The 15,073-nt window shown below is 44.0% G+C and overlaps 1 protein-coding gene across 1 annotated transcript; it reads right to left on the bottom strand.

The window, feature by feature from the left end:
• Positions 1-5,007: 5,007 nt before the first annotated feature.
• Positions 5,008-14,089, bottom strand: ANKRD1 (ankyrin repeat domain 1). Its single transcript, XM_045810003.2, has 9 exons — positions 13,859-14,089; positions 13,030-13,209; positions 12,047-12,184; positions 11,812-11,919; positions 10,497-10,595; positions 9,010-9,108; positions 8,682-8,780; positions 8,447-8,545; positions 5,008-5,878 (listed from the first exon to the last, which is right to left on the bottom strand). Exons 1-9 carry the CDS (start codon positions 14,072-14,074, stop codon positions 5,768-5,770), a joined length of 1,149 nt encoding a protein of 382 aa, XP_045665959.2. The 5' UTR covers positions 14,075-14,089; the 3' UTR covers positions 5,008-5,767.
• Positions 14,090-15,073: the final 984 nt, after the last annotated feature.

Below are 15,073 nucleotides of genomic sequence, written 5' to 3'. Positions count from 1 at the left end.
GTATCTGTCCCCAAAAAAAGAAGCAACTGGGAAAAGATTAGAAATACAGGTGCTCCTTCGTTTATGCACGTTTGTTACATACTTGCAGTTGTACCTGCTTTCTGTTTATGAACAGGTGCTTATCCTGTTCAGAATAGGTGGGCATGATGGCTGGTCCTCAGTGAAGAGTGGCAGGCGAGTTTCCTTCTAATGTTTATCTTTGGTAGAGTATGACGCATTACTGACTTATTGCAACAAAATGATAGTACCTTAAAGAAAAGTTCAGCAAGGTGGTCAGTTATAAACTAAAGACACAAAACTAAAGACAAACTAAAAAGTAATCGTTTTGGTTAATAAGTTACTATAAAATGTCATTGTAAAAGATGGTACTATTCACAAAGATATAAATTAAGAAATACGTAGGTCCTCTATGAAGAAAACCCTTAAGGTAATAAGGGAAATGAAAGAAGATTGGAAGACACTCTTTTTTGGGATGAGGAGACATTGTTCATCAAATTCTCCCGCAAATTATGAATTTAACAAAATCCAAAACCGTCTGCATATATTGGTTTGCTTGTATATGTGTTTGGATTTGAAGGAATAAATATGAGAATAGCTAGGAAATTTCATAGAAAAACAGTGGTTAAGCATCTGCCTTGGGCTTAGGTTCTGATCCCAGGGTCTTGGAATCGAGCCCCCGTCAGGGCTCCCTGCTCAGTGAGGAGTCTGTTTCTCCCTCTCCCTCTGCCCCTCCCCCCTGCTTTTGCCCTCTCTCTCTCGCTCTGCTCTCTCAAATAAGTAAATACAATCTTCAAAAAAAAAAAAAAAAAAAAAAACCAATGGGAGGGACTTATACACCCAATATTATAGAGTACAATAGGACTCTAGTAACTAAAAGTGTGTAACTGGTACAGAAATTCATATAGATCGATGAAAGAGTTGGGAGTCCAGAACGACTCCAGTTACAAGAAGAAATGGTGGATATCTGAATTCAGTGGTGTTGGCATTACGGGTTACCTGTGTAGGAAAGGCAGTACAGAAAACCAAGTAAGTGCAAAGACTAAAGACACTACATGTGTTAAATCTGAACTTGCTGGTACTCAGTACCTGACCGTGTGCAGATTACATAATCACTCTGTGCCTCACTTTCTTCATCTCTTCTCTCTACCGACGGTACTATTGCAAGGGCTAAGTAGATTCGTATTTGTAGAAGGCTCAGAGGAAGACCAGTCCTTCAGAAGATACCTGCTAAGTATCAGCTATTGTTCTATCATTTAGGGAAAAAAATAAGACTAATCCTTATATTTTACCCAATATACACCATACTAAATTCAAGTGGATTAAAGAATTAATTTTAAAAAATTGTAAAATACTAGAGGAAAGGTAGGTAAAATTTTTTGTCTAAAATAACGGGTTGGAAAAACCTAAATCTGGTCATCAAAGCCAGAAAACATGAAAACTTGATTAATTTGCCTCTATAAAATTAATGTTCTGTTAGAAGAGTACAAACAACTAGGAAAGTACATTTATAAATGCATCTTATAGAGCAGAGAAGTTTAGCATCCTTAGTAAAAGCTTAAAAAGAAATTGTTTTTTAAAAACATATGCAATTTGAGGGGCGCCAGGGTGGCTCAGTCAGTTGGGCGTTCCACTCTTGATTTTGGCTCAGGTCATGATCTCAAGGTCATGAGCTTGAGCCCCGTGTCAGGCTCCGTACTGGGCATGGAGCCTGCTTGAGATTCTTTCTCTCCCTCCCACTTTGCCCCCCCCCCTTTCTAAAAACAAAACAAAACAAATGCAATTGGATAAATGCTGTTAGTGTCCATCAGGTCCCTTTGACCAGGCTGGTGTGCCCTTCCTGCAGCTGCTTCAGATTTGGGCACTAATGGTTTCTCTTCACTCTTCCCCAGAGCATTGCCCAGGCTGCTGGAAGTCACCTTACCCAAAGATGCCTGGGAAGTTTTATCCCCACCCCTTGAGTTCGGCCTGTGGCCAGTGCCTAATGCAGGGCATTATCACCCAGCCTTCTGGCCTCTATGGCATGATTTATGCTCCCAGACTCCTCCTGAAAGCACATCTTCGCCTGTTTCTTCTGCCATGTGCTGTTTCCCTTAGTGCCTTAGAGAGCACGCTCAATAAATCACTTACACAAGAATCCTCATTTCAAGTGCCGCTTCCAAGGAACCTGACTTAATAGAAAACTGGGCAATGAAGATTGATCCAGAAAAATGCTCAGTAAACATGAAGATGCTGAACTTTTTTAGTAATTAAGGAAAATCCACCAAAAATATATCTTTTGCTGATCAGGTTGAAAGATAAAAGATTTATAAAATGAGAATTCTCACAATTTGGGGGAAAGACAGTAACATAATGAAAGGTATAATTTGATACCAACCTTACAGATTGTTTTGTGAACGTGTTTCTTCAGAAATAGCTGGTTAGGTGTAAAGGGTACGAGGATAAGGATACTCATTACAACAATGTCTAAGATAATGGGAAAATGGAAACAACCCAGATGCCCAATACTAGGACTAAATGATCCATTGTAGATTGAAACATAATACCATTCATAAAGATGTCTAGAATAAGTTGTTCAAATGAAAACAAAGTTAACGGAACTAAATGTACAGTGCCTATATGTAATGTTCACAGAAATAATCAGTACCATGAGATGACTATTGGCGATGTTTGCTTCCTTCCTTATTCATTCCTGTGACTGGCTTAATACTGAGTAAGTAGGTATTACTCGCTCAAGGGGAGAGAGCGATTTTTTTCCGTTATGGGGGTAAAGGCGGTATCATAGATGATACCTTTGGACTAAAAGTACAACAGGAACACACTTGGGGGGGGAGCAGCACTAACAGTATAAGTATGTGTCAAGGGTGGCTTCCCTTCCTCCACCTGAAGGGGAGGAAGGAGAAATTTTGCAGCGGGGTGGGGTGGGAGGAAGAGGTCTCCAAGGAGCTGACGCAGTATATGAAAACAGACAGCTAAATGCCGGATTTTTTAAGGAACTAAAAAGTCCACAGAGATGAAATTCAGAGTTTAGTGAGGAGAGTGATGAGAAATGGGTGAGAATAGAGAGTTACAGGCAGTCAGATTGCAAGGATTTTTGAAAAATGTTAAGGAGTTTTCATTTCATCCTGTGGGAAATGGGAAGCCACTGAAAAATTTTAAAGAGGTGAGTGACTTGGCCAGATTTGCATTTTAGAAGAATCCCTCCAGCTGCAACTGAGCAGATGGGGGGGAGAGAGCCAGAGGCCGGGAGCCCGACAAGGGCCATCTGAACAATCGGGGGGCGCTGCGGCCATCTGAGCTAGGGCACCAGCCCCTGGGATGGCAGGAGCGGACAGACTGCGGGGCCGCTTAGGGAGCACGCTCGGTAAGAAGACTTGGAGGTCGACTGGAAGAAAGGAGTGAGGAAAAGAGAAGCAAGAAAACTCCCAGGCGTCTGTTGGTCAATGGGACGTTCTCTTCACGAGGGAAGAGACAAGGTGAGAGACTGATTGTGGGCAAAGAGCTGGCTCAGGTGGCAAGACAAAGAGCTTAGTAGTTGACCACCTGTGAGGCAGTGTTTAGCTTCTCTGTTAGCAGAGGCGATGGAGTTGGCCTCGCTCAAATGGGACTTACCCCGTTTTGTCTCTCATGCCCTCTACCTCTGTGCTAGTGGAAATCTGTGGTGACTTGAAAGTGTTTTAACCGCTTACTCTCTTCTTTACGCTCCCCGCTGTTGTGGGGAGGGGGATTTGAGGAAGGCAGCATAAAGAGAACTTGGTCACATCAGAACCCAGCAAGTTATGCTGTGGGAGACACCAGTACCAGCAAGAAAAACGTGACTTGTGTCATGGGTGCTTTAAGAGGAAGAAATAGGAGGACCCTGAGCCTTAAGGACGTGACTGGTTAGAGCCAGGACCCTAGCGGGAGGGAGACAGTGGAGGGACTGAAGCTCCTGATGCCCTTGGGAGGTTAGGAGACTAGATTCAAAAGGCTCAAAAATATTTCAACCATCCTCACAACTTATGTGCCCGTGAGCAGCTGACTGGAACACCTGGTTAGTGTCAGAGGCATAGCTACGAGGCCATGTGTGTTCTTCCATCTGAAGTGAGTTTTGCGGGGAGGGACCCTAGTGCCAGTGTTTCACATTGGCCTTCCTACATTTTCTAAAGTGCCAAACTTTTCCCATGCCCTTGTCCTTTCCGGTGGCCTCTCTGCTGTCTGGAATGTTGTGCTTGAATGGCCCCAGCTTATCCTTCGGACTCCCCCGAAAAGTCACCCCCTCAGTGAAATCTTTGTAGAATTCCCCACCTCACCCCTCCCCATCTAGTGATGTGCCTTTGCGTCTGAAACTCTCACAGCACTCTGTTTTTTTACTTCATCAGACTTACCACAGATCATTACTACGTATTTATTTCTGGGATCATTTCAATATTCATCTGTTCCAGGAATGCAGGGAAGGGACAGTCTGGTTTTCTCATCACAGGCCTTAGCACCTGGTCTAGCACCTGGCAACAAAATGGCTCCCATTGGAGGTCAGAAATCATTGACCAGGTGTGTTTTCTCGTGCGCAGCCTTTGATACCAACAGCTGGTGTCCACAATAATCCTTAAACCTCAGATTAGCCCGGATGGGAACGTCCCAAAGAGCACTTGTTTAACTTGCAGTAATCATTCTGCCCACCAGGGGTCTCTTTCTCCCCACCACTGGGGCCAAAAGAACTTGAACTCTCTATCTTGAGGTTTTCCCAGCCTTGTGAGAGTTGTGTGCTTGTGGTGTACCACCACCTCTGCATGGCCTGGGAGCTGGTCAGAAATGCAGAGTCCCAGCCCCTCCCCCCCCCCCGCAACAGGAGGGATAGATCAGAATCCGCATTTTAGCAAATCCCCAGGTGGTCTGTGTACACAGTAAATACTGAGAGGTACTATTTTATAGGACATATCTAATCCCAAAAACTTGGAAGCCAAAAGGTCCATCCAAATGGCCTTTTTCACATGGTTCTTTCCCACCATACTTAACAGAAGCACTTAGAAAGAGGTTTAGGATTTGCTTTTATTATGAATATAAAATAGACATACAACATAATATACATTTACACATTTACACTTTGCAGTCACTTTCATCTTTTTTCGGCAAATTCACTTCTGCATGGCCCAGCGGCCCGCACCTGCCACGACACGCCACTTACACTCATGACATTCTCTTCACCTTGGTACAACACGTGACTTGGTAAGAAATACCAGGCCCAGGCGTCAAACGGCTTGGCTTTACTGTCCTTCTCAGAGAATCCTCTCATTCTACAGTTTCCTCTCCTGTCGCTATGTGCCTCCCACTGCCCCAAACTTCAGCATTAAAAAACTCAGGAGAAAAGAGGGCTGTGATAATCACTCTTGTCCTTTAAAAACACCTTGAAATATCTTCCACCAACGAGGTGCACATGAGTAGGCACCAGCAGCACTGCTTGTGAACATGGTTTAAGAACAATCTAGAGGAAGGTTCTGAAGTGTTATATACAAATTAAGCTTTGCTCATCAAACGGATCATCATGAAGGATCCGAATACCAGGGGCATCCAAGTAAATAAATAAATAAATAAACAGGAATAAATAAAAATAAATTGAGTTTCACTAAGGGAAATTCCCATACCTATGTCCCTGTGCTTTCTCAGAACTCCATTAGGTGCAGCTTTACAACCGGTGGGTAGGAGCGGGCTGTTAGGACTAGTTCCTCTACTTCGGAGCCGTGCCTTCAAAATGCCGGTGAAGAAAAACGGGATGTGAGCGGCATGGTTTCCCTCAGAAGGAGGCTATGCGAGAGGTTTTGTAGGAGTTCTCCTTGAGGCTGTCAAATATTGCTTTGGTTCCATTCTGCCAGTGCAGCACCAGATCCATTGGGGTCTTCCCGGCCTAATCAAAATACGGGAGGAAATGTGACTTCCACCTGGGAGGCATCTATAAATCCCACACATCCTGTGTGTGTGTGTGTGTGTGTGTGTGTGTGTGTGTGCGCGCGCGCGCGCGTGTTTAATGAGGTAGTGGGTAGGTGTATGTTATTGAACTGTTTTATGCTTTCCACTATAAGTGATTCGCAGTTTATATTCAAATCAGCCCTTCACTGTTTCTCACAGGAATGCTTTTGGCATTTCAGATTAGCAATATTTTTGTCCCCCCTCCCCCGCCCCGCGCTCTGTGGGACTGTCCCAGGTATTGGTGAAAAAAAAAAAAAAAACCCTAGTCCCTAGACAGTAAATGGCAAGACCATGCCAAGTCATTTTGAAATTCAAAAAATGCCTCAATACATCTCGGGTATCCTGCAGAAGGGGCGTGGGGAGATAGTGGTCAAGAAGCAGTTCCTATCAATTTGGAAAATGATTCCTGATTGATAAAACCTGTTGGTAAACGAGCTGCGCAGACGCCTTGGCTGAAGTCCTCAGGTGCTGTGCAGAACTATTACTGCTCTGAGGGGTGGGGTTGTCACACTGGGAACTCCTGGGAAATTTCATTTTTCTTGGAGGAGACATCAACGATGTGTAAATAATTTTTGAGACCAAAATGCTTTTCCCCTTATGCATAGGTCTCAAGACATTTACAATTTTAATACCATGTCACCTCTCAATTCTTGTCTTTAAATATGAGAGATCTTAAATTTTTCCACCCCTAATCATTTGGAAGTCTCTTTAACTCAGAGACTGAGAACTGGCAGCTTTGAGATGCAAATCAGTCTAGAGACCTGTTTTGTTTGGGCCCAAACACAGCTTAGATTTTTTAAAAGTTGGAATTAATTGGCAACAGTTGGAAATTAGGAGATTTCCCAACTGAATTTGTGAACTCTGAAAAAATCAAAAGAGTTGGCCAGCATGATACCTATGGCTTCACAGAGTAACAATGGACTGGGTTGGGGAAGAGCCACCACCTTTAAAAGTTATGTGCACAGACTCCCGCAGTGACCGTTTACGTAATTTAGGTGATCTGCCTGGCCCCTGTGCTTATTTGAATTAGTGGCCCTGTAACCTTCATTTTGGAACTTCCCACCTCTGTAGCGTATTCCTCGAGAAACGCTCATCAGTACACATGATGACAGACCTTTGGACAACAGTAGAATAATGAATGTACTGTGTATTGTTTCCAGTTCCCTTCAAGATGGTGTCCAATGGTTTAATGGTCTTTTGGGGAATATCCAGCCATCACATCCATGACATTAATAGTTCCAGGACCCTTATGCTGGGGTCTAACTGATAATTCAAAGGCATGAGCCCTCTTGGTATATTTTGGGCTATTCTTCCATGAATTCCTTCAACTTCTATTAGAATTTATCTCCTGATTTTCTGGCTACTTACATAGTCTCCCCAAATCTGTATGCTATTTCTCTCTGCTGGTAGTGTCTCACTGCCTGAAAACAATTGTCATATTTTCTGCAGTTTTGGAGATTTCATTAAATCTACTCTTTTTCTGCTAATTTATTTAAATTATTAGACAAGACCAATCCCAATATGCAGGATGTGGGGACCTACTATTAACACTTTCCCATCCAGGCAGCCTCTATTTATTGCTTCTATCTTTTGTTCCTATCACCAAGACAGTTTTGTGGGGTTTTTTTATGATAAAATATTCCTCTCAGTTTCATAGTAACACAATAAGGGGAAGAAATTATTCACAACAGAAGAGGACTGGGGTTTTCTTTTCCTTCTTTGTAAAGTGATTCTCTACCAAATCTTTCAAATTATTTCTTTGGGAATTTATATCCATTCCTTCCAGCGATATTTTTAAAGCTTATATTAGATGATGTTTGTCTGGGAATTGGGACCATGAGGAAAAGTTGGCTGTCTTCCCTGGCTTGCAGATGAAGCTAAATTAACACGTACTTGTAGAAGGGACTTATACGAGCATTTTCAGGGCCTAAATATAGGAAATTATTTTGAGGGATATGCAGATAAACCAAAATGGAGAATGGATAGAAATTATCTCAAAAATATAGGCAAAAGCATGGCTAGCCCTGGAAGAAAGTGGTAGTATGTCCTGCTGTTGTAAGGAGGGGAGGACTACTCAGAATTCCTCGGATTAGATATTGATTAATTTCAGTTCATTGGCTCTTGGCCCCATGGACCTCTGTGGAATGTTATCACAGCAGGAAGGGTGCCTGTCTTTATTCCTGACAACCCCAGGCCTTGCTCAGCCAGGGGTGGCCAGGGAAGATTGTGCTTGGGTTTGTGAAGGTGAGCAATTTTGACCATCTTGTATTTTCGAGACCAAATCTTAAAAGAATCACCAGACACTATGCTGGCACTGAAGCCATCGCAGTCATGATGGCTCCACCCATCTCTGACCAGGTGACCCGAGTCCTTGCCAAGGACTAGCATCACAAGACCACCCACAACCTTGAAATCCTACCACTGCGGGACCATTGTCAAGTACAGGAGATATGCTTTTGTGAATCAGAAAGCCCACAAGCAGGGGCTGTTTGTTTTGGTTACTTACGCAATTCTTGATGTTGAGGTCAGCCCCATACATAATCAGGAGTCTGATCATCTTGTAACGGTTCAGCCTCACAGCGTCATGCAGAGGGGTATCTCCTTCCTAGAGAAGCCAAGACCACAGGCTAAAGTGGGGCCTGAGGCCAGGAAGTGCGTCCCACAAGAGCCCGGGCTTGGGAGTGATTCCAGATGAATGAGGGCTGGAGCTGCGGGAGGTGGAACTTTGCCCAGGTACTCACTCGGTCTTTGGTGTTGAGGTCGGCCTCACAAGCGATGAGGTGCTCTGCGCACTCGTAGTGGCCGGTCCTCACGGCCACGTGCAGCGCTGTGCTGAGCAACTGGGAAATTTAAGAATGCAACTGATTTGTAGGGCTCGGGGACAGAGGCTGTCCCAGACCCCAAGGCATGCGAGGGGGACAGGTGGCCACTACGGTGCCCCACACAGCATGAGCTCAAATGGTGAGGTGGCTTTGGGAGAGGAGGGTGGAGGGGAGGAGGAGGCGCGGGAAAGGGGAGAGGAAGCAGGGGAGGAGGGAAGAAGGGGAGAAGAGAGAAGGGGAGAAATACCTTATCCCGAGCACTGATTTTTGCTCCTTTATTCAGTAGCAATTTTAAGACATCCAGGTTTCCTCCACGGCTTGCCCAGTGAAGGGCTGTGGATTCAAGCTATACCGGACGGTAAAAGGACATGATTTAATGTAAAGAACTGGTCAAGAGGAGTTACTACTTGGTTTCTGAGGCCCGGGAACACCAGATTTGCTAGGACATCCATGGCAGCAGTGGGCTGTCCCCCTCCGGACTACAGCTACAATGACTGAGAACTACAATTTATTGAGAATTTCTGCATGCCGACAAGGTGCTACACACCTTCGATCGATTGGTCTTCCTAGCAACATTATGTGATAGGGGAGACCGCACTCGTTTTGCAGATGAGAAAAACAGGTCTCCTATTTTGGAGAGTTTCTTGCCCAAGGAAGCACAGCTAGTAAGTATCAGATAGATATTCAAACCCACATCTGCCTGGAACTTTTAGCCACTTTTGCCAAATATACTCAGAAGTTCTAGACAAATGCATTCTAAAATTCTGGCAGAATAAAAGTTGTCTCTTCCAAGAGATTTTAATCTGGATCTGCCACCTCTTCCTGTGTCCCTGTTGTTTTTTGCCCGTGTCTTGCTGGTTCTCTGCCATCATTTGTGCCGGCACAGCCTCTGTGCCTCAAGTGTCCACACTCGTGGTCACTGCACGTTTCCCTGGCTCTTAGGAGATCCTCTCTTCCACACTCTGACATACTCCTGGCCTTCCAAATCACACACTCATGAATTGTTAGTGTATTTTTCATGCAAACTTTTTTTTTTTTATTGCTTTCCTGTGTGTTTGTCTTCAGGGTTCAATTTTGTTCAAATTCTTTGGACTTTTTTAATATCCCTCTTCCGCTTTGCTATAAAGTCAAATTGAGCTGCATTTAAATAAATAAAGCATTTTCCGAGCTCAATTTTCAGTCCATAAAATATGCTGTATGCTGGTCTTTATAGAACTCACAGTAGTTGAATTATTGAGGTCTGAATAGCAGCTACTTTCCATAGATGCAGTTCATTCCACGTGCAGTTTAGCCCCTGATCTCACTGATGGCATCTATCATATAAGGTGTACAGCTGGAGAATTCTGACATGTCGCTGGCAGCCAAGGGGCTACGAGCAGACTGCCGTGTGTAATGGAAGGACAGGGATGCTAAGAGGCAAGTGCTGAGTGTATTATTTCTCAGTAATGCTACTGACTTGATACCGACCCAACTCTCTGATGAGGATATTGAATTGCAGCCTTCACTTCCTTCTTTTCCCTGAAACACTCCTCTCCTCTCCAGTATGTATGGAAAATACTTTCCACATGACCTAGCCCCATCTCCTAACTTCCCTTTGTATGGAGAAATGAGCTTTCGCCTCGTTCTCTCAGATCAATTTTCAATCCAATCAGCCCCATTTTTCATCGTAGGTTTTCTCAAGCTTCATATAGTCTACTTATTTCGGCTCATTTCCAAACAAAGAAATATATTTACCATATCACGGAATTCGATCTGGGCTCCAGCTTCTATTAACTTCTCCGCAATTGCCAAATGTCCTTCTAAGCATGCTCTGTGAAGAGCTGTCCGTTTATACTGTCAGAGGAGAGATTTAAAAAGAGAGAGAGAGAGAGATGCATATAAAAATGATCAGAAATCCTTTCTAGGAAGTATGAAGCTGAGGACTGCGATCACCTCAGTGGTAGAAACTTGAGTGCTTCTTTTTGAATTAGAAGTGCCAAATTTACTAAAATTGCAGAACTGGAACAGTGATCCTACAACTGAGGTTTGAGTTTCCTGCAGGTACATTTCTAAGTGCTCAGAGGTCTACATGGACGGATGTGAGCCTCAAGTTCACAACTACCTCAACGCTGACATTTCCCTTTCTTGAATTCCGTGCCTTCGTTTTTTGTGTAGAATTTGCCATGCAGATCAGACGGTTTTCTTCCATCTGGGACTGTTGCTAGGTTGAATATCAAAAAGTATTCAATTCTTTTTTTAAGAGAATGGGGGACTCATTTTTAGTTCACCTTCAGAAATGATTCTCTATTCAGTTCAGGGGGGAAAGGATACAAAAAGGATTAGTGTTTCTGGTAAGAAGGCTTCATATGAATGAATTAATAGACTATTTGGCCTAAAACAAGTGTTGGCATTATTCACTCCAGTGCCCTCTATTTACAGACACGGAAACAGAGGTCTAGAAAATGCAAATTAGCTGCTAAAATCAAATAGCCAGGTAGTGATAGAACCAGCACTTGAACTCCAGTCCAGAGTCCCTATGTAGCGCTGATGTGTTTGGGTCCAATCAAGGAAGGTGCTATTGGGGCACCTGGGTGGCTCAGTTGGTTAAGTGTCTGCCTTCGGCTCAGGCCATGATCCCAGGGTCCTGGGATTGAGCCCCACATCGGACTCCCTGCTCAGCCCCTCCCCCTGCTTGTGCTCACTCTCGCTCTCTCTGTCTCAAATATTTTTTTTTTTAAAAAGGGTGATGTTATTATGTATATCTCCCAAAGGGACTTGTTGGTCCTGCCTTATTAAAAGTCTATCCCAAGAATATAAAAAGTTGAAGACAAATGAAAAACCAGCCAGAAGAATACGAGAGTGCAAAAAATGGTGCAATCCACAGCATGAATCCAGCCTCTTTTTTCCAGACCGCTGCGCTCTCCCAATATGCTAGTGGCATATGCAACAACAGCTGGAGAGACTGTTTCAGGTGGATTGCTTTTTGGCACCATGTTAGCAAGGCTGAAGTTAAGCATAAGAAACACAAAATTAATGAGCTGGATTTTGCAGTGCTTTGTAGAAGCCTTACCTCATCACAGACATCTGGATTGTTCTTGTCTGACAAGAATTTTTCTACTACTGGCAGTTTATTCTCCAGGGCAGCCTTCAGGAACCGAGGCACATCCACAGGTTCCGTCTAAAGCCAAAAGAGAAGCGCAAGAGTTACCGTGAGCTTCCCGACATCCAATCCAACCCCCGCGGGTATTTATTCCCCCGCAGCGTAATGCCGGCCGTGTAATACCGCACAAGCAAACAGTCCTTACAATGATTTCAGGCTCAGGTTCCTTTACAGCTGGAACTTTAGTCTTCCTGTACTTTTTCCTTTTCTTCAGTTGAATGATGACTTCAAGGTCTTCTAAATTTTCAAGTTTTGATCTTTGTTCTAGCTTTTTCTTCTTGAGCTAAAAAAGAAATCCATATTTCAAAATATGGTGACAGGCATTCTGGTTGTGTCTAAACAAAATCTGCAAGGTCTGAGATAAGTATGTGAACAGTTGGAGCAAAAAAAAAAAACTTTGATTTTGTCTTAGTGACTTCTTATTCAAGTATTTGGGGGTCTAATTTTTGGGCTAATTGCCTTCATCTTCACTTCTCTTGCTTGTAGCATCAGGTTTTTGACTCATTGGAGTTAGGATGTAGTCTATAAGTGACTATCGTGTAATCATTGCCATTAAACCCTGGATTTATGTCGAATTTTTTATTTAACTCAAAAGAATCCAACAATAAGCGTTAAGCTCTGAAATATCAATGCCGTCTCTTTCGGGCAGCCTACAAAGCAGGACCCATAAAGCAGACTTTCCTGGGACTACTGCTAACTAATGCATGTTTTATCTGTGATTAGTAAGGAATGAAAATTCACACGGCTCCAGGGAATTTGTCAACACAGATAGTGAACGCAGCCAAAGCCACGTTATTGAGAAAAAAAGGTCTCTCTTGCTTTGGATTAACTAGACAGTGTATGACATCAGAAATTCACTGGTCATGTGTCTCTTTCCAAGTCTTTAAATCAGAACACAGTCATAGAACATTCAGTCATTGATTCAGAATCCAGAGGTCATGGTCTTGCTAAAGAATTAGTTCCTTCAACCTGTCCTATAGAAGTTGCCTCTTTATGGGTTTGAATTTGGCAAAGAGACACCTTTGGAATGGTTGCATTTGTTTTCCTCTTTTCTCCTCCCTGCCTGGCACTTCATTCTCCTACCCTACCTCCGACTTCCCACTAGTGGGTTCCATGAAAGGTCCTTACCTCTGCCTCTCGCTCTTTCTCAATTTTCCACTGTTGCTCCCCCAGGCTCAGGGAGTGGGCTGGAAGTGTCTTCAGGTCCTCTTGCTTCTCTAAAGTAACAGCGGCTTCATACTGCCCATCTCTGAAATCCTCAGGTAGGAACTCCCCAGTCTCCCCACTGCCATTCTTCTTCCCTGTGACCTAGGAGGAAAAAAAATTGTAGGCTCAGAAGTAGTAGGGCCTGTCCTGGGGTCGTTCTCCACAGAGGATGCTGCAGGAGGGCCCTGGTCCTCTCTGCCTGATGACAGCCACCTCCGTGCACTGTGCTCTCAGACCTCAGGCTGGGGCACGCTGCTGCAGTGTTCCAAGTATTCCAGGATTACCATCAGATGATGGTCCTCCTCTCTTGGTAAAGCAAGGCTTAGGTTAGGTTGGTATGTTTAAATGCACTTTTAATCCACCTAACCACATTTCGCCTAGGAAAACTGCCACCCCTCCATGATTATTTAAAATTCTTCCATTTCAGGAAATTTGATGACTCTTGGCCTTGAGTTGTAAAAGTTTCCAGACGTCTATTCTTGCCATAGGACTTCTTCCCTAAGGCATCCTCGTAACTACATGTGAATCCACACTTTAGTAAGAAAAACAAACGAGAAGATAATAAATAGGAAATAGAGAAAATTCATTACAGCCAGCTTCATTTTTCCAGTTTCACTTAGGCCAACTGGGTTCCACATACGACATCCGAGTACCTGCACATTATGCCCGAAGAAGAAGGACATTTCAGGGTTCAAATAAAAATCAAGACTAAACCGGTTTTCACGGTGAAACAACAAGGTGTCCTACGTACCAACTCCTCCACCTTCATCACCATCATGTTGGCCTGAGGTTGGTTCGTCTGTGTGTTTTCTCCCGTGGAATGAGTGCCTCGAGTCAGCCCTGCGGAGCCCCTCCACACCGGTCGGCTTATATAGCTAGGGCCCGGTGAGGTAATCTCCCAACCTGGGAACCCAAGTAACACCCCTGCCCCCACCCGCGGCCAACTCAGAGGCAGGTGAATTTTCATTCCAGACTCAGTGTCTGGGAAGCAGAGGAGGGAGGGGCTGACAAGTAACCCCCCCGAATATGTGAATCAGGAAGAAATGTGAGAGGGCCATTCCTTTGGCGGTGACCGCACCGCTCAGCAATGCAAGTCATCCTATTTATCGAGAAGCCAGGGGACAGCTGTCTGCTGATATTGCACCACAGCGCTGCTCCTTTTCCTTCTTTGTCAGCTTTCACATGACTAACCCTATCAAGAAAATGTAAATGCCCTGCATAGCACCCTGCCAATAATATCTTGCTGATAACCAGACTTATCATCACTTCACTTGGGGGAAGTGTTGCTTCAGGACATCCTATTCCCATCGGTAAACAATCTGAGAGGAAAGGATCCGGGTCCTAATGGCCCTTGTCTATATCTGTTTGGAATTCTCTGGAGTGATGTCTAGGGCTAAAAAGGCCCCATGACATGCCACCTTACCATCATTATAAGAAATTGAAAGCATTCAGTAATGCACTTTTATTTTGTGGTGTCACTGGCCATAATTAGCACATGAGGTACCTACTGTCATCTAAAAACGGCATACTTACGAGGGCCTTTTTTGATGCAAATGGCCCCCAGCAAGATTAGAGGAGATCAGTTATTAGCAATGGCATGTTGTCGATTGGGTCATGGAGCCAAGGTTCTCAGATGCTATCGGTAAAACACTGAGCTGTGGGAGCTTGTCAAAAATGCAGATCCCCTGGCCCCACTCGAGGGCATTCTGAATCCATTTATGGTAGGTCCTAGGAATCTGTATTTTTCAAAGCACCCACATAATTCTGAGGCATTGAGGTTTGGGACACATTGCTAGAGGGGCAGAGAGCTTTTTGCTCTGGGGAGGGGTGAAGAATACCCCTGTTTCTCGTTTCTCATTCTGAAGTGTTAAATTATGTAAAAATATTTAGGTCTTTTTACAGTTCAGAAAGGCACTGGGATTGTACCTTCAAAGCCATTTAAAACCTTAGTCTTTTCAGTAAGAGA

This window comes from Ursus americanus, chromosome 6, assembly GCF_024610735.1.
Source record: "Ursus americanus isolate L20-20 chromosome 6, mUrsAme1.1.p, whole genome shotgun sequence".
NCBI lineage: Eukaryota > Metazoa > Chordata > Mammalia > Carnivora > Ursidae > Ursus > Ursus americanus.
The sequence above is the reverse complement of the archived record's forward strand: the minus strand, read 5'-3'. Positions and strand labels throughout refer to the sequence as shown.